At 50.1% G+C, this 21,743-nt stretch overlaps 1 protein-coding gene across 1 annotated transcript; it reads right to left on the bottom strand.

Moving 5' to 3' along the window:
* Positions 1-357: 357 nt before the first annotated feature.
* Positions 358-18,468, bottom strand: GALT (galactose-1-phosphate uridylyltransferase; the record flags this gene model as incomplete). The annotated part of the gene is made up of 7 exons (XM_089665740.1): positions 18,327-18,468; positions 10,794-10,963; positions 6,638-6,713; positions 4,420-4,468; positions 1,697-1,826; positions 645-701; positions 358-480 (listed from the first exon to the last, which is right to left on the bottom strand). Coding segments are annotated over exons 1-7 (630 nt in total), but the record flags the coding sequence as incomplete, so codon positions are not given.
* Positions 18,469-21,743: the final 3,275 nt, after the last annotated feature.

Genomic DNA, 21,743 nt, shown 5'->3' with positions numbered 1-21,743 from the left:
GAAAGACAGGAGAAAAAGAAAGAAAAGACAGGAGAAAAAAAGAAAGACAGGAGAAAAAAGAAAGAAAGACAGGAGAAAAAAAAGAAAGAAAGAAAGAAAGAAAGAAAGGAGAAAAGAAAGAAAGAAAGAGAAAAGAAAGAAAGAAAGAGAAAAGAAAGAAAGAAAGAAAGAGAAAGAAAGAAAGAAAGAAAGAAAGAAAGAAAGAAAAGAGAAAAGAAAGAAAGAAAGAAAGAAAGAAAGAGAAAAAAGAAAGAAAGAGAAAAGAGAAAGAAAGAAAGAAAGAAAGAAAGAAAGAGAGAGCCCTAGAGCAGAAGCTGACACATTTCTAATGTATCCATGCAGTATATAGGACCAGACCTTGCTCTTCTCCTCCAGCCTCCCGTACTCCAATAACATGGGGGTCCCATGTGTCCGGAGGTATTCTCGCTGTGTCCGGTCCTCTGTCTGAGCCTCGTTTGGAAGGAAATTACTTGCCCATATCTATAGGAGAAATAAAATGATACAACTGATTTTTTTTTTTCTTAAGAAATTTAGATTTTTTTTTTTAAGTTTTCAATAAGTTTTTAAAATAGGAAAAAACACTCACAATGAGAAAGTCCTACAGTTAGCTAAATTGTCCACTAGGTGACAGCAGTGCAGCGTACCTGGCAGTGTGGGTGAGGGTTTGAACATCCCATCATTTCTCCTTTGTTTTCAAAGATCTGGAAATGAAAGTTAAAAACTTCAAATCTACAAGGAAGATTCCGGCAGGTAGGTAGACCTCATCAGAGGTATCCTCAAGGGATAGATGATGCCAAACGTTGACGCAGATCACCATAACCAATGTGTAGTATGACCTTGTTTGGGTGGTTTGCCTGCTTTTTAGCGAACCTGTAGTCTGCTTGATATTTTTCGATTCCAAAAACAGACCCCAATCTCAGGCAGAACTACTGATTGGCCAGTTATTCCCAAACACCAGTTGCCCGGTCCTCTTCCACTGGAATCATGCAGCCAAATGGCAACATTTACCCACTTCAGCGAAGGAAGGTTTTTACCCCCTTCGTGACCAGGGCTTTTTTTTTTTTTTTGCTATTCTGCACTGCACTACTTTAACTGACAATTGTGCAGTCATGCAACACTGTACACAAATGAAACCTTGCAATTGGGTCTGTTTCCATGATTTGCAGTAAGCCCCTGGGATTCCAGGTAATTACTGTTCACAGGACCTCCTACTCTCTAGCTCCCTGGTCTCCTCTCCCACACCCAACTCCAGGACTTCTCCAGGACTTCCCCCATCCTCTGGAACTCCCTACCCCAATCCATCAGACTGTCACCTACCCTCCTCACCTTCAGGCGCTCCCTGAAAACACATCTCTTCAGGGAAGCCTACCCCACCCTCACCTAACAACCGATCTCCTCCACTCCTCCCACCACTCCATCCCCCACAGGCACTTCCTCCTGTACCACTACCCCCTCCCTCCTAGATTGTAAGCTCCAAGGAGCAGGGCCCTCGAACCCCTCGTGTATTGTATTGTACTGTACTGTCTCATGTTCTGTCCCCCTTGCTATTGTACAGTGCTGAGCAAATCCTTTGGTGCTATATAAATACTGTATAATAATGAATAACATTGCATCACCTGTTCAGTGAAAATATGGGGTTCCATTCCCCTCCAACATTATTAGGTAGGTTGACTTTTTACCAAGCGTTACCACTCACCTGAACCCAGGGGTACGTGGCCCCCAAGTCATTGTTTATCTCTGCCCACTTGTCAATCACAGCTCGGACTTCCTGGGTGGTCATCAGAGGGAGAGTGATATCTGACCAGGGGTGGAAACACATCACCTGGCTGGGCAGAAATAAAGGCTCATCAGTGTTGGATCAATCCTAGTGAGAGCTCCAGTCCTAACTTCCTTGCCTATCACTTCCTAATATTAGGATTTTTATTCTCGGTGTAAAATAGTTTTCTTTGGAGTCCATTGGGGACACAGGAAGTCTTAAACCTTAAACACTGCCACCTACAGGATAGGTACTGGGCCCCATCAGTTCAAAAATGGGGGCCTTGGCACCTGCCGAGATGGACGGCTGGATGACAGCTTCTCTTCAAATTTATCCCTCCATCTGCGCTGCAGGGGAGTCAGTTCTAGGATCTACACCCCCTTCCACCTGCTGTTGGGCCCCCCATGTGCCCCTCCTTTGCAGCGCTGCTGGCTTCCCACCTCTCCCACCGGCTGCTGTGGGAGTGGGGGCGGTAAATATGTGTCCATTTCCACAATCGGTACAGATTGCTCTTGTATCCATTCATCACTGAAGCATAGTAAACTGTGTTAACTATGCTTGGGTTTGTGGAAAGCCTTAGTGAGCTTCCGATTCATTCATTGTCCAGTGCAGCTGAGGCTGAAGAGAGAGGGACTGATGACTATGTCCTCAGTCCCCTTCTCTGTCTCAAATGTGAGACATCAGGGATCTATTTAGACCCCTGATATTTCACCAAAGCCTCTCCAACAGGGCAGGTGATATTTTCGAACGGGAGGGGCCCTGTCATGTAGGCTGCATGGGGCCCTGTGATTTCTAACAGCAGCTCTGTCTCCAAATATCCTTGCCACCCCTCTGGACCCCGCTGCCATAGCAGCTGTGCTGCCACATGCTGACGGTGTAGTGGTCCATACACCGAATGCGCAGCACACAGTCCCAGAGCGATTATCCATCAGAACGGTCACAGTGACAAGCGCTCATTGGTCAGCAACACCACATGACCGTGCTGACCAGTGAGAAGATCCCACCGATCGCAGGGCATCCACTGGAGGATCCCTATATCCGGCTAGTTTGTTGTTGAACCTGAAGGCCAGAAGGTCCAAAATAGGTGACACAGGTCCTAAAACCAGGTGTAGGGACCGCTTATCTAGGTCCAGTGGTGCCAACAGTCTACACCTGAAAGATGCATAGCTAACAAGGCTGGGACGTGAAGTTCTGACCAGGACAAGATCCCATCTGCTTCTCGTGTTGTGGTGACACTTCTGGAGGAGCAATGGAAGAAGCAACAGCCTGATCCTCACATTTCAGAGTGCATCATTAAAGGTCCCAACATTCTCCTTTAATTTGGAAGTAATAGAAGTACACTGGAATTCCTCAGGTTCACTCTTCAATTAGGGACTGGAGCAACTCAGAATCAGGCAGAGTCCCTGTGGTCAATGGCTTGGAAGCCTCTAACGCTGTGTGCAAATCAGATATACAAGAGTGCCCGTGGGCTCTGCGATCCAAGTCAGCACGTGACTGGATGATTTGGGCCATCAAGTGTTGCATGGTAGTAGTAAAGACCTCAACCAATCGGGAAGAGACTGCTGCCATATGCAACAGAACTAAAGAGGATGGAATAGGCTCTGAGAGCAAAGGGCAGCATGACTTTAGGCTGCCGAAGACAGTAGGGGCATTGAAGGCAACCTCACAGCCATTAGTAGAAAGTGAGGGGGGGCACCCAGTATAGCGGGACTGTGCCCCCCGTGTCTTGAATCAGCAGCTATGTGGTGGAAAAGCAACGTGTAGGCTTAGGGTAAGGCCTCCAGTACTCAAGAAACCCAAACAGCTGGTATTCGGTATGGGTTTGGATGGCTGGAGGTGACCACTTTGGATCAAAATTCCACATGGATTTGCTAAGCAGAGTGTGGAGGCACGTCTTCAACGCTGAATGTTGGAAAAGTGCGTGCAGACCACACTCATAGCATTGCACCCAACTGATGACATCAGCACTCAAGGGAATCTTGGGATGCCAGCAGATCTGGACCTGGAAAGTGTTCCACAGTCAACTTTACCCAGACGTAGTCTGGAAAGCACCCCATTCAGAACCCGGTGCCCAAAGTTCAATTTCAGGCTATCCCCGCATCATCCAGTCTAGTCAGGTTTAGGACAACCACAGTGAATAACTAAAAAAGTAGAAAAATGTAAAATGTAGAAAAATCGAACAAGACCCCCAAAAAATGCTACCAAAATTATAGCTGAAGAGATGAAGAAAAGACGTCCATCCTCCTGGGACACTAGCAATAAACTGAGGCATACTAGGACTAGGAGGGGATTTCCTGGGCTGGTTTACAGATTTTTTTGTTTGCTGGTGTCCACTCCTCCTGTGGGTGGCAGTATAATCTGGGGGTTCAAGACTTCCTGTGTTCCTCAATGGATGAGAAAGAAAAACTATACTATGCAGGAAGGCAGCTGAAGGAAGTCTATGGCGGGTGAGGAGCATACTTACCAAATACACAACTCCAGACAAACAGTCAAAACCACATTTGTGGCCAGTGTTGCCTGAACCCCCCCCAATGACAACCTTCTCCAACATGGTAGATTGGCAGCACTCTTCAACACAACACATCCTGATTGGCTCAAACTACTGGCAAACCCACCGACAGGCTGATTAATATAATGACAGACCACCAATTTAACAATATTACCAAACGCCACGTGCAGATTTTGCTTGCAGTAGGGGGTGGTTGCTGGGACCTAGGGAACAAACAAACGTCCATTGAATACCTCACTACCTCTTCCCTCCCCGACCGCCTTTATCTTTAGCTGCCGAGTACCAAATCTCCTCCACACTCACCTCCTCTTCCTCCATTGATCGCCCTACCTTTTTTCCCCTTTACTGATCACCTTAATTTTCTTCCCCCCTTGACGATCCCACCTACTATTTCCTCACCGACCACTCCATCTTCTCATCCTTCACTGACCAACTCACCTCGGCTTCACTCACTGACCACACCATCTCCTCTTCCCTCGCTGACCACACCATCTCCTCTTCCCTCGCTGACCACACCATCTCCTCTTCCCTCGCTGACCACACCATCTCCTCTTCCCTCGCTGACCACACCATCTCCTCTTCCCTCGCTGACCACACCATCGCCTCTTCCCTCGCTCACCACACCATCTCCTCTTCCCTCATTGATCACCCCACCTCCTTTTCCATCTCCGACCACTACCTCCTCTTTGCTGCTATACCACCCACCCTCTCTTCCCTCACTGACCATCATGCAGGAGGTGTAACTAGAACCTTCAGTGCCGCGGTGCAAGAAACCCCCTGACTACCAGGGCCCTTTCCATCGGCCCTGGGGTCCTTTCCATCATTCCGGGGCACTACCCTTTCAGCCCAGGGCCCTTCCCACTGATCCTGAGGGCCCTTTACTCCGGTTGCTGGGCCCAATGTGACTCAAGTTGCAAAGACAAAAAAAAAAAAAAAAAAGAAAAAAAAAAAAGGGTTTGCACTACTTTTCTGCAACTTTGGTGTAATTTGAGTGCCACAGACTGCGATGTTGAATCACAAAAGACCCAAGGAAATCGTAAGCAAGTTACAAATAAGTCACAGGACTTTGGGGTTGCAGCAGAGTGAGCCGAGCCTTGTGTCCTACAGTGGGACCCTTTCACTTGTTCTTCAGCAGGCCCCCTCCTGCCCTCTTGGGGCACTGCGATGGTGGCGGAATGCCAGGGCCCTGGTGGTTCCACCACTACAACCATGTCTCCTCTTTCCTTATTGACCACCCCACATCTTTTTTCCCTGCCTGACCTACCCAGCTCCTCTTCCCATGCTGGTCACCCCAGCTCCCCTCGCTGGAGAGAGGAGAGGAGAGGAGCTGGGGTGGTCAGCGAGGGGAGAGGAGCTGGTGGTGGTCAGCGAGGGGAGAGGAGCTGGTGGTGGTCAGCGAGGGGAGAGGAGCTGGTGGTGGTCAGCGAGGGAAGGAAGCGGTTGGTCAGGCAGGGAAAAAAGATGTGGGGTGGTCAGTAAGGAAAGAGACATGGCTGTAGTAGCAGAACCACCATGGCACCCTCGCTGGCCACCCCAGCCCCTCTCCGGCCACTCCAGCCCCTCTCCCCTCGCTGGCCACTCCAGCCCCTCTCCCCTCGCTGGCCACCCCAGCCCCTCTCCCCTCGCTGGCCACCCCAGCCCCTCTCCCCTCGCTGGCCACCCCAGCCCCTCGCTGGCCACCCCAGCCCTCTCCCCTCGCTGGCCACCCCACCTCCTCTCCCCTCGCTGGCCACCCCACCTCCTCTCCCCTCGCTGGCCACCCCACCTCCTCTCCCTTTGCTGGCCACCCCACCACCTCTCCCCTCGCTGGCCACCCTCCTCCTCTTCCCTCGCTGACCACCCACCTCCTCTCCCCTCGCTGGCCACCTCACCTCCTCTCCCCTCGCTGGCCACCCCACCTCCTCTCCCCTCGCTGGCCACCCCACCTCCTCTCCCCTCGCTGGCCACCCCACCTCCTCTTCCCTCGCTGACCACCCCACCTCCTCTTCCCTCGCTGACCACCCCACCTCCTCTTCCCTCGCTGGCCACCCCACCTCCTCTTCCCTCGCTGGCCACCCCACCTCCTCTCCCCTCGCTGACCACCCCACCTCCTCTCCCCTCGCTGACCACCCCACCTCCTCTCCCCTCGCTGACCACCCCACCTCCTCTCCCCTCGCTGACCACCCCACCTCCTCTCCCCTCGCTGACCACCCCACCTCCTCTCCCCTCGCTGACCACCCCACCTCCTCTCCCCTCGCTGACCACCCCACCTCCTCTTCCCTCGCTGGCCACCCCACCTCCTCTTCCCTCGCTGGCCACCCCACCTCCTCGCCCCTCGCTGACCATCCTGCCTCCTCTATTTAAAGCTGTGGTCACAGCTGAGTCAGACTCACCTGGCTCTGGGGCATCTGGTTGCAGGGCAGGGAAGTCATTTTCAAAGACAAACGTCCCCTTGTAATCAGGATTTACCTAAACCCAGAGGAGAAGAAGAAAATGAATAACTCCGAACAGCTAGCAATGGCGTTTATTTACTAAAACTGGAGAAAGCGAATCTGCTGCGGAAACCAATCAGCTTCCAGGTTTTGTTGTCTAGGCTTAATTGACCAAGCTGAGAAGCTGATTGGCTCCCATGCAGAGCTGCACCAGATTTCGCACTCTCCAGTTTTAGTAAATCCCCCCCCCCCATGTGTTTACCAGATAAGAACAGGTATGCTGGCTTGAGTTTTTCAAGGAACCAACAGATGGTTCTTCTGTCACTCAGGAGACCCCCCATGTCTGCCTCAGCATTATAGTATTTGTGTACTGAACACATTTATTGGAAACCATTTTTTATGATGATGATTGTTGTGTTATTTGTCTGTCAGTTCCGGGGAGGAAGGCTTACATGATGTTAAAATGTCACCTAGGCCATGCTGACATGTGACCTACAGCCAACCAATGAGATTCTTGGTGCAAATGACTGCAACCCAGGTTATACTCAGGGCCAGTGCTAGTCTATTTTGCACCCTAGGTGAGATCAGCCACTTAATAAACCCAACCCCCCCCCCAAAAAAAAAAAAAACTTAAAAAAACAAATCACACATTCTCATTCCCCTCAAATTTAAACCCCCCTAAATCGCTCCTCCTAGCACAACCCCCTCCAAAGTATACTTCCCAGCACAATTTTCTCCCCTATCCCCCTTCCTAACAAAAAAATCCCCCTCTCCTAGCATAAATCCCCCACCCCCCAAAATCTCCCCTCCTAGCAATCCCCCCCCCCCCCAATCTTCCCTCCTAACACAACCCCCCCACCCAAAAAAAAAAAAATCACATGGCTTTTCCCCCTCAAATTTAAACCCCCTAAATTGCTCTTCCTAGCAAAACACCCTTCAAAGTAGTATACTTCCAAGCACAAATCCTTCCTCCCCTCCCAATCCCCCCTCCTAGCACAATTTTCTCCCCTATCCCCAGTCCTAGCATAAATCCCCCCCCCCCCAAATCCATCCTCCTTGCAATCCCCCCCCCCGATCTTCCCTCCTAACACAAACCCCCCATAAAAAAAAAAAAAAACATTCTCTTTCCCCTCAAATTTAAATCCCCCTAAATCGCTCCTCATAGCACAACCCCCTCCAAAGTATACTTCCCAGCACAAATCCGTCCTCCCTTCCCAATCCCCCCCTCCTAGCACAATTTTCTCCCCTATCCCCCGTCCTAGCATAAATCCCCCCCCCAAATCCATCCTCCTAGCATTCCCCCCCTCCCCGGACTTCCCTGCTAACGGAACCCCCCCCCCCCAAAAAAAAAAAAATCACATTCTCCTTCCCCTCAAATTTAAATCCCCCCAAATCGCTTCTCCTAGCACAACCCCCTCCAAAGTATACTTCCCAGCACAAATCCTTCCTTCCCACCCAATTCCCCCCTCCTAGCACAACCCCTCCCAATCCCCCCTTCTAGCCCAATTTTCTCCCCTATCCCCCTTCCTACTAGCAATCCCCCCCCCGGACTTCCCTCCTATCGGAACCCCCCCTCCCAAAAAAAAAAAAAAATCACATTCTCCTTCCCCTCAAATTTAAATCCCCCTAAATCGCTCCTCCTAGCACAACACCCTCCAAAAGTATACTTCCCAGCACAAATCCTTCCTCTCCTCCCAATCTTCCCCTCCTAGCACAATTTTCTCCCCTATCCCCCTTCCTAACACAAATCCCCCTCTCCTAGCATAAACCCCCCCCAAAAAAAAAAAAAAAAAAAATCACATTCTCTTTCCCCTGAAATTTAAATCCCCCTAAATCGCTCCTCCTAGCTCAACCCCCTCCAAAGTATACTTCCCAGCACAAATCCTTCCTTCCCACCCAATTCCCCCCACCTAGCACAACCCCTCCCAATCCCCCCCTTCTAGCACAAATTTCCCCTCTATCCCCCTTCCTAACACAAATCCCCATCTCCTAGCACAAATCCCCCAATCCCCCTCCCAGCACCAATCCTCTTCCTTCAATCCCTAGATCCAGCCATGGCGGCTAGTAGGGAAACCAACGTTGGTGGCTGTGCCCTAGGAGGTAGTAGCACCCTAGGTGGCTGTCTAGTTCACCTAGTGGTAGCCCTGGTCATACTACACAAAGTCAGCATCTGACTGCAGAACATCTGCTTCAATCTGTTGAGTTTTGGACAGTGGGATCGCTATGCGGGCGCAAACCGCACCCAGGTGACACCCACCAGAGGGGTGACACCTATTCAGTGTCCACTTCAGCTCAGGGAAGGCCAGGATCCCTGGCTGGGATGAGCCGCCATGTTTCTGGAGTCCAACACCCATTCATCCTATAGGGGGAGCCAGAAAGATAGCCATATTTCTGCCCATGAAGGGGGAACAGGAGGCAGAGACTCGGGTCAGAGTGTGTGGAGAGGATCGGATGAGGATTTCTGGTGCTTGTGTTCTGGAGCTCAGAGAAAAGACCAGAGAGAGATAGAATGTTGTGTGTGTGCTGTGTTTTTCCTTCTCTAGCACAATGGGAGACATCCATCTCCTGCCCCACCTGTCCGTGACGTCACTAAGACATGGGGAATTCCAAACCTCCTCTACTGCACCCCTACATACTGACATGGTACATTCCATCCATCACTCCCTATACAGGGACATGGTACAATCCATTCATAGCCCCCTGCATACTGACATGGTACATTCCATCCATCACTCCCCTATACAGGGACATGGTGTAATCCAATCATAGCCCCCTACATACTGACATGGTACATTCCATCCATCACTCCCCTATACAGGGACATGGTATAATCCATTCATAGCCCCCTACATACTGACATGGTACATTCCATCCATCACTCCCCTATACAGGGACATGGTATAATCCATTCATAGCCCCCTGCATACTGACATGGTACATTCCATCCATCACTCCCCAATACAGGGACATGGTACAGTCCATTCATAGTCCCCTGAATATGGACATGGTACATTCCATCCATCACTCCCCTATACTGAGACATGGTACAGTCCATTCATAGTCCCCCTAAATACGGACATGGTACATTCCATCCATCACTCCCCAATACAGGGACATGGTACAGTCCATTCATAGTCCCCCTAAATACGGACATTGTACATTCCATCCAACACTCCCGTATACAGGGACATGGTACAATCCATTCATAGCCCCCTACATACTGACATGGTACATTCCATCCATCACTCCCTATACAGGGACATGGTACAATCCATTCATAGTCCCCCTGAATATGGACATGGTACATTCCATCCATCACTCCCCTATACTGGGACATGGTACAGTCCATTCATAGTCCCCCTAAATACGGACATGGTACATTCCATCCATCACTCCCCAATACAGGGACATGGTACAGTCCATTCATAGTCCCCTAAATACGGACATTGTACATTCCATCCAACACTCCCGTATACAGGACATGGTACAATCCATTCATAGCCCCCTACATACTGACATGGTACATTCCATCCATCACTCCCCTATACAGGGACATGGTACAATCCATTCATAGCCCCCTACATACTGACATGGGACATTCCATCCATCACTCCCCTATACAGGGACATGGTACAATTCATTCATAGTCCCCCCTGAATACGGACATGGTACATTCTATCAACCACCCCTAATTAATCATCTCCCCCACACCTACATACTAAGATGGTATATTTCAACACCCCCCCCCCCAACATACGGACATGCTACACTTCATCCATCAACCCCCCAACATACTAACAGGGTATATTCAAAGCTGAGGCAGGGGGAGGTGACATGTTTTACCGCACCAGGTGACACCAACCCTAGTGACACCACTGGTTTTGGGCTGATTATAGATCAGCATTTCTGTTTGTATCATTAGAAAAGAGGGGATTGGTGGAGGAGGACCCTTTTTTCATATATGTAGGTGTGCCCTGTTTGCCACTTGGCTTTGGCTGATGGTGATGATCTCCCAGGTGATCATTTGAACCTTAGACATTTGTTGCCTGGCATTTCTTCCACCCCTAGTCAAGTCTTTCTTTGAAAACTTGGATAAATGAGGCTTGCTCTCCATTACCTGACCTCCAGCTCTGCAGGCTCCAGGGCATAGCGGGTTCTTGGGGTCGTTCCTGGGGATGTTCTCCTGTGGAGGACTCTCCAGCTGCCCCTGCCAGGGTCTCTTCATCCGGTGAGCGGAGACCAGCACCCAGTCATCATGGAGGGGGTTATAGCGGATATGTTGATGTTCTGTGACACGGGGGGGGACAAGATGGAATACTGGATTGCCAACAATTACACCAAAATATACTGCTCTGGAGAACCACCGCTAATGGAGGCCCGGTGTTCCAAGGCATTGGTTTTAGACCACATTCCCACAGCCTTGTGAACCCGGACTGTCCAAAACCCACAGCCCAGCACTCATCACCATACAGTAGGAGCTGAACTCTGCCTGAATGTGTCAAAGGGGATGCAGCTTGTCCAAGTCCAAGGTTGTCCTCCAAGCATGTGAGAGAGGTAACAAAAGCCTTCATTTAAGCCAATGAAAGCAGCTTTTCTCATCCTCCTCCCCGGAATTAAGCTCAGGACTGCTCAACATTTTGAAGAGCGAGGGCCACTTAGGTGAAATGAAATGGTTCCGAATTTCAAATTTTTTTTATTTTGAAAAGCATAATGAACATTTTCCATTTTGAAGGAGAATGGATCCCGTATGTGCCGCCCCCAGCCGTGTCCCCCTGTCCAAGTCTAAAACAGAATGGGAGAGGGAGCATGGGGTTGGATTGCTATTATGAGCCCTGGCGCCAGTGGTTGGAGGGGGGGGGGTAAAAACACATTTCACTGTGCACCTGCGACGTTCCTGCGGGTCAGCTGTGCTTTGCATTAAAAACTTATATTATATATATCTTGCAGGTGTGGGGTACTTTCTGAAAGCGCACAAAACCTGCAGCATATAATAGAAGTTTGCTTCCCTGGTTTGAGGTCGAGGGCCACATCAGAGGGCTTCTAGAGCCACATTCAGAGGGCTTCGGAGGGCCACATTCAGAGGGCTTTGGAGGGTCACATTCAGAGGGCTTTGGAGGGTCACATTCAGAGGGCTTTGGAGGGTCACATTCAGAGGGCTTTGAGGGTCACATTCAGAGGGCTTAGAGGGCCACATTCAGAGGGCTTAGAGGGCCACATTCAGAGGGCTTAGAGGGCCACATTCAGAGGGCTTAGAGGGCCACATTCAGAGGGCTTAGAGGGCCACATTCAGAGGGCTTAGAGGGCCACATTCAGAGGGCTTAGAGGGCCACATTCAGAGGGCTTAGAGGGCCACATTCAGAGGGCTTAGAGGGCCACATTCAGAGGGCTTAGAGGGCCACATTCAGAGGGCTTAGAGGGCCACATTCAGAGGGCTTAGAGGGCCACATTCAGAGGGCTTAGAGGGCCACATTCAGAGGGCTTAGAGGGCCACATTCAGAGGGCTTAGAGGGCCACATTCAGAGGGCTTAGAGGGCCACATTCAGAGGGCTTAGAGGGCCACATTCAGAGGGCTTAGAGGGCCACATTCAGAGGGCTTAGAGGGCCACATTCAGAGGGCTTAGGAGGGCCACATTCAGAGGGCTTAGGAGGGCCACATTCAGAGGGCTTAGGAGGGCCACATTCAGAGGGCTTAGGAGGGCCACATTCAGAGGGCTTAGGAGGGCCACATTCAGAGGGCTTAGAGGGCCACATTCAGAGGGCTTAGAGGGCCACATTCAGAGGGCTTAGAGGGCCACATTCAGAGGGCTTAGAGGGCCACATTCAGAGGGCTTAGAGGGCCACATTCAGAGGGCTTAGAGGGCCACATTCAGAGGGCTTAGAGGGCCACATTCAGAGGGCTTAGAGGGCCACATTCAGAGGGCTTCGGGGGGGTCACATTCAGAGGGCTTCGGAGGGTCACATTCAGAGGGCTTCGGAGGGTCACATTCAGAGGGCTTCGGAGGGTCACATTCAGAGGGTTTTGGAGGGCCACATTCAGAGGGCCACACTCAGAGGGCTTAGAGGGCCACATTCAGAGGGCTTCGGGGGGCCACATTCAGAGGGCTTCGGGGGGCCACATTCAGAGGGCTTCGGGGGGGGGTCACATTCAGAGGGCTTTGGGGGGGGGTCACATTCAGAGGGCTTTGGGGGGGGGTCACATTCAGAGGGCTTCGGAGGGTCACATTCAGAGGGCTTCGGAGGGTCACATTCAGAGGGCTTTGGGGGGGGGTCACATTCAGAGGGCTTTTGGGGGGGGTCACATTCAGAGGGCTTGGGGGGGGGTCACATTCAGAGGGCTTCGGAGGGTCACATTCAGAGGGCTTCGGAGGGTCACATTCAGAGGGCTTCGGAGGGCCACATTCAGAGGGCCACACTCAGAGGGCTTAGAGGGCCACATTCAGAGGCCTTAGAGGGCCACATTCAGAGGGCTTCGGGGGGCCACATTCAGAGGGCTTCGGGGGGCCACATTCAGAGGGCTTCGGGGGGCCACATTCAGAGGGCTTCGGGGGGCCACATTCAGAGGGCTTCGGGGGGCCACATTCAGAGGGCTTCGGGGGGCCACATTCAGAGGGCTTCGGGGGGCCACATTCAGAGGGCTTCGGGGGGCCACAGAGGGCTACATTGGAGGGCGAGGACAATACTTTGAGGAAATATAGTGTATATAAATTCACATTGTGATGTGATTTGGTGATTAACCAAAAAAAACCCAAAACAAACAAATATTGTGTTATAGTGAATAAGAAGTAAAAAGGAAAAAATAACAGTCCCAATATACTTGAATCCAAATCCATCGATGTGAGAAGAGAAATCTTGTATATCTGGAGCAGTGGCGGACTGACCATTCGAGCACTCAGGCACTGCCCAAGGGCCCAGGGTCAGTTGGGGGCCCCATGAGATGCCCCTGGTACCTTTCATTGGCTTTTTCATAGGCTTTTTTTGGGGGGGGCGAGGACACAGGGGCCCCATGATCCCTTATTGCCCGGGGGCCCCATGAGTTGTCAGTCCGCCCCTGATCCAGAGGCTTGCAAAACCAAAGTGTACCACCACCTGAGGTTAAGAGGACTCTTCCCCGAACAATTGGGGCCTTTATATAAAAAGAGTCCTATGCCCATGTAGGCTGCGACATGGTCTGTGGGGGACCTGGTGTCACCTTCAAATGTCCATACAAGATCACCATGGAATCCCATCCAGTAGCCCAGAATAGTCCATCGGGCCATAAAAGGGAATCGGGGAAACTCACAACGTGTGAAACTGTGTATATCCTTTTATTGTAAAGTGTAGTATATCTAAAATATAAAAGCACTTAAAGTGATACTAAGGGCTCCATGTACACTGCAGCTGATAAACTGACGTTCAGGAGCTGTTCAACGTTTTTTTCAGCAGCCCCTGAACTCTCCCTAATGTTCTCCTATGTGTCCGTGTACACGTCGTCCTTTACAGTTGTTTGTTTGAACGCAGAAAACTTGCGTTCAGCAGTCGATTTTTTTATCAGCGTTTTAAACGCTAAACGCAGCAAATCGCGTTTATAAGCGTTTGAAATTTTTTTTTAACTCTTCCAGTTCCCGATCCTGTCCAGAGCCTTTTTCATCATGAAAAATGCATGCAAAGCATTTTCAAGGTACTCAAATTGGAAAAAAACACTGAACACGGGATGTTCCTACCAAACTTGTCATATATTGTAATGACCAATTTACACCTCAGACCTCTCCCACCCTTGGAAACAAAAGATATGTTAATGACCAATTCACACCTCAGACCTCTCCCACCCTTGGAAACAAAAGATATGTTAATGACCAATTCACACCTCAGACCTCTCCCACCCTTGGAAACAAAAGATATGTTAATGACCATTCACACCTCAGACCTCTCCCACCCTTGGAAACCAAAGATATGTTATAATGACCATTCACACCTCAGACCTCTCCCACCCTTGGAAACAAAAGATATGTTAATGACCAATTCACACCTCAGACCTCTCCCACCCTTGGAAACAAAAGATATGTTAATGACCAATTCACACCTCAGACCTCTCCCACCCTTGGAAACAAAAGATATGTTAATGACCAATTCACACCTCAGACCTCTCCCACCCTTGGAAACAAAAGATATGTTAATAACCAATTCACACCTCAGACCTCTCCCACCCTTGGAAACAAAAGATATGTTAATAACCAATTCACACCTCAGACCTCTCCCGCCCTTGGAAACAAAATATATGTTAATGACCATTCACACCTCAGACCTCTCCCACCCTTGGAAACAAAAGATATGTTAATGACCATTCACACCTCAGACCTCTCCCACCCTTGGAAACAAAAGATATGTTAATGACCATTCACACCTCAGACCTCTCCCACCCTTGGAAACAAAAGATATGTTAATGACCAATTCACACCTCAGACCTCTCCCACCCTTGGAAACAAAAGATATGTTAATAACCAATTCACACCTCAGACCTCTCCCACCCTTGGAAACAAAAGATATGTTAATAACCAATTCACACCTCAGACCTCTCCCACCCTTGGAAACAAAAGATATGTTAATGACCATTCACACCTCCTCATGAAGACCCCCTGCCAGGTGGCCTTAATGACTCCCTCCACCAGACACCTTTCCCACCTCTGTAAACCAAAGATATGTTAATGACCATTCACACCTCAGACCTCTCCCACCCTTGTAAACAAAAGAAGGTCAACTCACACCTAAGCTAATCTCAACACATACTGCTGTCTCTGCTTCTACTCTCTGTATTTCTCTGAAATAGTTAATAATTTACCACTTTTCAGTGCATTCTGGGCATTTGGGAGGTTCTCCTGTGCTGATCTTTAAAAAACATTTCCAAACGCACATAAACGAGCAGAAACATGACTAAACAGACGTTTTTTAACCTCCATTTTCCAGCAGTCGGTTTCCATCGTTCAGAAGTAACCCGTGTACATGGGGCCTTAAGCTTCATTTTTTATTTTTTTTTAATAACACAACAAACATGTCTATACTTGCCTGCTCTGTGCAGTGGTTTTGCACACAACTGCAGCGATCCTGTTCTTTTTGGGTCTACCGTGGTGCTCTTGCTCCTCCCCCTTGAGCAGCACCCCCAGAGAAAGCCGATTGCACTGGGGGCACCACTACATGCTCTCTCCCAAGCCGCTGCTCTATGCATTCATAAGGCACATTAAACTGGCCCTGCCCCCGCTCTCTCGCCAATGGCTCACTGGCTGCGATTGACAGCAGCGGGACCCAATGGGCTACCGCTGCTGTCTTAGGCAATGAGAAGGGGGAGTCCCCATAAAGCTGAGGCTCAAGATCTCAGGATTGGAGGGGGCTTAGGTAAGGATTGGGGAGGGGGGGCTGAGGGGCATGGAGGTAAAGAACCTTTTGCCTTTACAAACCACTGTAATAAAAATGCCTGGAGTCAGTCTGGCCAGTTCCTAATTCCAGCGTGCGTGGTGACGTCACCCTCCCACACCCCCGATGAAATGCACAGGACAGAGTTTGTAAAAGATATACGCTTTTACAATGAAAAGGATATACACAGTTTTACACCATGTGAGTTTCCCCGATTCTCTTTTATGGTACGGTGGACTATTCTGGGTTACTGGATGGGATACCATGGTGATCTTGTATGGACATTTGGAGGTGACACCAGGTCCCCTGCGCTGATCTATGCTCAGCATCTAAAACCCAGAGGATTGAGGACATCCTGTGTGCACAAGGTGACACGGTCCCAAAGAAGTGTCCCCATGACACTTTGCACTGAAAGAGTAAAGATGCAGACAGGATTTTCAGGGTAAAGGGGTTGGGAAAAAAAAAGGGGAACCCTGAAAGGGGCGGGGTGAGAAATCTTAGACTTTAAAATTAGCTACAGAATGGACAGGACATACTAGGACTTGTAGTTCCACAAAAGATGCAAATCACCCCCTACTTCATCTATAGGTGTAGGGGGGGTGCAGCAGGTTGGAGGTGTCACGTGGCAATGTTTACATGAAATGTGCAGGAGTAGGACCACCAAAACATAGTGAGTGGGCTGCCCAACCCCTTCCCTTATTATAGTATTACAGTAACAGTCTACAGCAGGGGTCTCCAAACTCTAAACAAAGGGCCAGTTTACTGTCCGTCAGCATTGGAGGGGGCCAAACCATGGCCAGTGGAAGTAGAAAATGCCCCAGTGTCAGTGGGAGGAACAGGGCCCCATCAATGGTGTCAGGGGGAGGAACAGGGCCCCAGCACTGGTGTCAGCGGGAGGAACAGGGCCCCAGCACTGGTGTCAGCGGGAGGAACAGGGCCCCAGCACTGGTGTCAGCGGGAGGAACAGGGCCCCAGCACTGGTGTCAGCGGGAGGAACAGGGCCCCAGCACTGGTGTCAGCGGGAGGAACAGTGCCCCAGCACTGGTGTCAGCGGGAGGAACAGTGCCCCAGCACTGGTGTCAGCGGGAGGAACAGTGCCCCAGCACTGGTGTCAGCGGGAGGAACAGTGCCCCATCATTGGAGTCAGCGGGAGGAACAGTGCCCCATCACTGGTGTCAGCGGGAGGAACAGTGCCCCATCACTGGTGTCAGTGGGAGGAATAGAGCCCCATCATTGGTGTCAGCGGGAGGAACAGTGCCCCATCACTGGTGTCAGCGGGAGGAATAGAGCCCCATCATTGGTGTCAGTGGGAGGAATAGAGCCCCATCATTGGTGTCAGTGGGAGGAATAGAGCCCCATCATTGGTGTCAGTGGGAGGAATAGTGCCCCATCATTGGTGTCAGGGGGAGGAATATTGTCCCATCATTGGTGTCAGTGGCAGGAATAATACCTCAAGGGCCTGATAAAGGCAAGCAAAGGACCACTTCTGGCTCCAAGGCCGCAGTTTCGAGAAGACTGCTGCACAGTCATAGACACATTTCACTTCCTCTCCAAACTCTGCCCTACCAAAAAGCACCACCGGGCTGCCTCAGACCGCCGACAGTCAACACCAGTGGAGAAGGCAACACAAGACACTCTGACCGAGTGATACATTGTCCTGGTTAATAGGTTGCATGCTGCAACAATGTTACTATTCTTCAATACAGCCAGTGTCAAGCATCATTCTGGCAGCACTTTAGTTCTGTAGAAGGGCTTGGTCACACTAGCTTTGAAGAGCGATCCACATTTGAATCCCTCTTCAGAGGTGCGGAGGCGATACAGTAAAGCGTCAGGAGGGGGTATCATCGCAGCCACGGCATGCGTACACCCAAAGCTGCTACCTCTGCAGATAAAGGGGAAGGCGGTTGGGGGCAGTAAAAATGCGGACTGGTAGGCGGCTGTATGCAGGTATCTGTATGTATGTATGTAGCAGTACATCCAGTCCGTGGTCAGCTATACCGGGGGGTTCCCCGGCACCAAAATACGCAGCCCTATACCTAAAATGCAATATACAGAATATATACAGCTGGGAGTAGCATATTATATATACAATGTAACATACAGAATATATATAGCTGGGAGTAGCATATTATATATACACAATGTAACATACAGAATATATACAGCTGGGAGTAGCAGATTATATATACAATGTAACATACAGAATATATACAGCTGGGAGTAGCAGATTATATATACAATGTAACATACAGACTATATACCATACCGCTGGGCTGGAAGGTGATCTCCATGATTCTCCCACACGGTCACATAGCAGCCAGACGTGGAAGCAGTGTGGGTCATGTGATCAGCCGGTCATGTGATCAGGATGCCACGTGACAGCCCAGGCTGTACAGATCACATGCCTGGGAGCATGTTAACCGTTTGTTGGCAGTTGCTCTCTCTGCATTGATTGCAATGGCAGCTTTAGGAGCGATGCGAAAATTTGAAATGACCCGATTTGCATTTTTGTTTGTGCGTTGTCCTTTTTTTTTTTCTTCTTCTTTTTCTGTGATGTCCTTGCAGAGTATGCGGGGTCCCAAAATGGGCTCCGCTAGGGGTCTCAAAATGGGCCCCGCTAACAAAGGCTGTAGGGTGGCCACCTCATCCCTTTAAACCCGAACACATATTATTGACACAGGTTCTGGGGCTGATTAAGGGGTCATTAACCCCTTCACGCCTACGGGACAAAAAACAGATTTCAATGTTCAGCCCGGGTTCACATATATGCGGCTCGGTATATCGCATGTGATTCACACATTAACCGCACCGCATTCCTGTGCGAATCACATGCGATCTGTGTGCGGTGCGATCGGAGGCGTACATTTTGTATGGTTCAAATTGCACCGCACCATAAAGGTGCAGGACCCTTTTTTGGGTCCGCACTAGAATCGGATCGCATGGGTATTCACACCTATGAGAGTCGATTCTGCACATCGCACGGCGTTTTGCGGACCGCTCTGTGGGTGTCATTAACTTAACATGCAAACCTGCAGCGGTTCGCATGGACGGGGTGCGATTCTGATGCTGCACAGCATCAGTGTGAACCAGGGCTCAAGCACAATCTTGCAACTTTGACCTGTGTTAGTAAAACCGTACATATCACCGCAACTACTTCGTACATCCACGTGGATTATACCACCTTTTTGGGGGGGGTTTTTTCAGGACAAATCTAGCTTTCATTTGGTGGTAAATGGGAATGGATGTCTCCTGATTTTTTTTTTATTATCAAAGGAAAACTGGCCAAAAATAGTAAAAAAATGTTTTTTTTTATTTAGCTGTGTGTTTCTTTTTACTACAATAACCTACCACCAAAGAGCAACCCAAAATACATTTTCCAGCTCTTGACGATCACAGCGATACCATAGATGTGTATGTTATTGGTGTAGTACGGCCCAGAAACAATAGTGTGCATGTTGTCTTTTTGTACCTGAAACACACTGACACCAATTAAAAAAAAAACTCCTGACCTTTGACCCTGACCTTGACTCAAACACTAACCCTGGCACTGCGCTAGATCAAACCTTGATCTAGGTATTTTTTCTTTATTTGAAAGAAAGAAAGAAAGAAAGAGAGAGAGAGAGAGAGAGAGAGAGAGAGAAAGAAAGAAAGAAAGAAAGAAAGAAAGAAAGAAAAGAAAAAAAAAGAGAAAAAAGAAAGAAAGAGGTTGGGTCGTGTCAGGTTGGGTCTTGTTTGTTTGGTTCAGGTTGGGTCGTGTTTGGTTGGGTTGGGTCAGGTTTGGTTGGGTCGTGTTTGGTTGGGTTGAGTCAGGTTGGGTCGTGTTTGGTTGGGTTGAGTCAGGTTGGGTCGTGTTTGGTTGGTTGGTTGGGTTGGGTCGTGTTTGGTTGGGTTGAGTCAGGTTGGGTCGTGTTTGGTTGGTTGGTTGGGTCGTGTTTGGTTGGGTCAGGTTGGGTCGTGTTTGGTTGGGTTGGGTCATGTTTGGTTGTGTTGGGGCAGGTTGGGTTGTTTTTGGTTGGGTTGGGTCGGGTCAGGGTTGAGTCGTGTTTGCTTGGGTTAGGTTGGGACGTATTTGTTTGGGTCGGGTTGTGTTTGGTTGGGTTGGGTCAGGTTGTGTTTGGGTTGAGTCGTGTTTGCTTGGGTTAGGTTGGGTCGTATTTGTTTGGGTTGGGTCAGGTTGTGTTTGGTTGGGTTGGTCAGGTTGGGTTGTGTTTGGTTGGGTAGTGTCGTATTTGGTTGGGTTGGGTCAGGTTGGGTCGTGTTTGGTTGGGTCGGATTGTGTTCAGTTGTGTTTGGTTGTGTTGGGTCATGTTTGGTTGGGTTGGGTCAGGTTTGGTTGGGTTGATTCAGGTTGGTTGGGTTGGGAAAGGTTTGGTTGGGTTGAGTCAGGTTGGGGCATGTTTGGTTGGGTTGGGTCAGGTCGGGTTGTGTTTGGTTGGGTCAGGTTGGGGTGTGTTTGGTTGGGTTGGGTCAGGTCAGGTTGGGGCGTTTTTGGTTGGGTCGGGTCAGGTTGGGGCGTGTTTGATTGGGTTAGGTTGGGGTGTGTTTGGTTGGGTTGGGTCAGGTTGGGGTGTGTTTGGTTGGTTTGGGTCGGGTTGGGGTGTGTTTGGTTGGGTCGGGTCGTATTTGGTTGGGTTAGGTTGGGGCGTGTTTGGTTGGGTCAGGTTGGGGCGTGTTTGGTTGGGTCGGATTGTATTCAGTTGTGTTTGGTTGTGTTGGGTCATGTTTGGTTGGGTTGGGTCAGGTTTGGTTGGGTTTATTCAGGTTGGTTGGGTCAGGTTTGGTTGGGTTGATTCAGGTTGGTTGGGTCAGGTTTGGTTGGGTTGGGTCAGGTTGGGACGTGTTTGGTTGGGTCAGGTTGGGACGTGTTTGGTTGGGTCGGGTCAGGTTGGGGTGTGTTTGGTTGGGTTAGGTTGGGGCGTGTTTGGTTGGGTTAGGTTGGGGCGTGTTTGGTTGGGTCGGGTTGGGTCGTGTTTGGTTGGGTTGGGTCAGGTTGGGGCGTGTTTGGTTGGGTTGGGTCGTGTTTGGTTGGGTTGGGTCAGGTTGGGGCGTGTTTGGTTGGGTAAGGTTGGGTTGTGTTTGGTTGGGTCGTGTCGTATTTGGTTGGGTTGGGTCAGGTTGGGTCGGATTGTGTTCAGTTGTGTTGGGTCAGGTTTGGTTGGGTTGGTTGGGTTGGGTCGGGTCAGGTTGGGGCGTATTTGGTTGGGTTGGGTCAGCTTGGGGCGTTTGGTTGGGTTGGGTCAGGTTGGGGCGTGTTTGGTTGGGTCGGGTCAGGTTGGGGTGTGTTTGGTTGGGTTGGGTCAGGTTGGGGCGTGTTTGGTTGGGTTGGGTCAGGTTGGGGTGTGTTTGGTTGGGTTGGGTCAGGTTGGGTTGGGTCAGGTTGGGGTGTGTTTGGTTGGGTTAGGTTGGGGCGTGTTTGGTTGGGGCGTGTTTGGTTGGGTTAGGTTGGGGCGTGCTTGGTTGGGTTGGGTCGGGTCAGGTCGGGTTGGGTCGTGTTTGGTTGGGTTGAGTCAGGTTGGGGCATGTTTGGTTGGGTTGGGTCAGGTTGGGGCGTGTTTGGTTGGGTTGGGTCAGGTTGGGGCGTGTTTGGTTGGGTAAGGTTGGGTTGTGTTTGGTTGGGTCGTGTCGTATTTGGTTGGGTTGGGTCAGGTTGGGTCGGATTGTGTTCAGTTGTGTTGGGTCAGGT

Source organism: Staurois parvus, unplaced genomic scaffold (genome assembly GCF_062004578.1).
Source record: "Staurois parvus isolate SC_StPar_1 unplaced genomic scaffold, SC_StPar_1.0 ptg002314l, whole genome shotgun sequence".
In the NCBI taxonomy this organism is placed as follows: Eukaryota; Metazoa; Chordata; class Amphibia; order Anura; family Ranidae; genus Staurois; species Staurois parvus.
The sequence above is the reverse complement of the archived record's forward strand: the minus strand, read 5'-3'. Positions and strand labels throughout refer to the sequence as shown.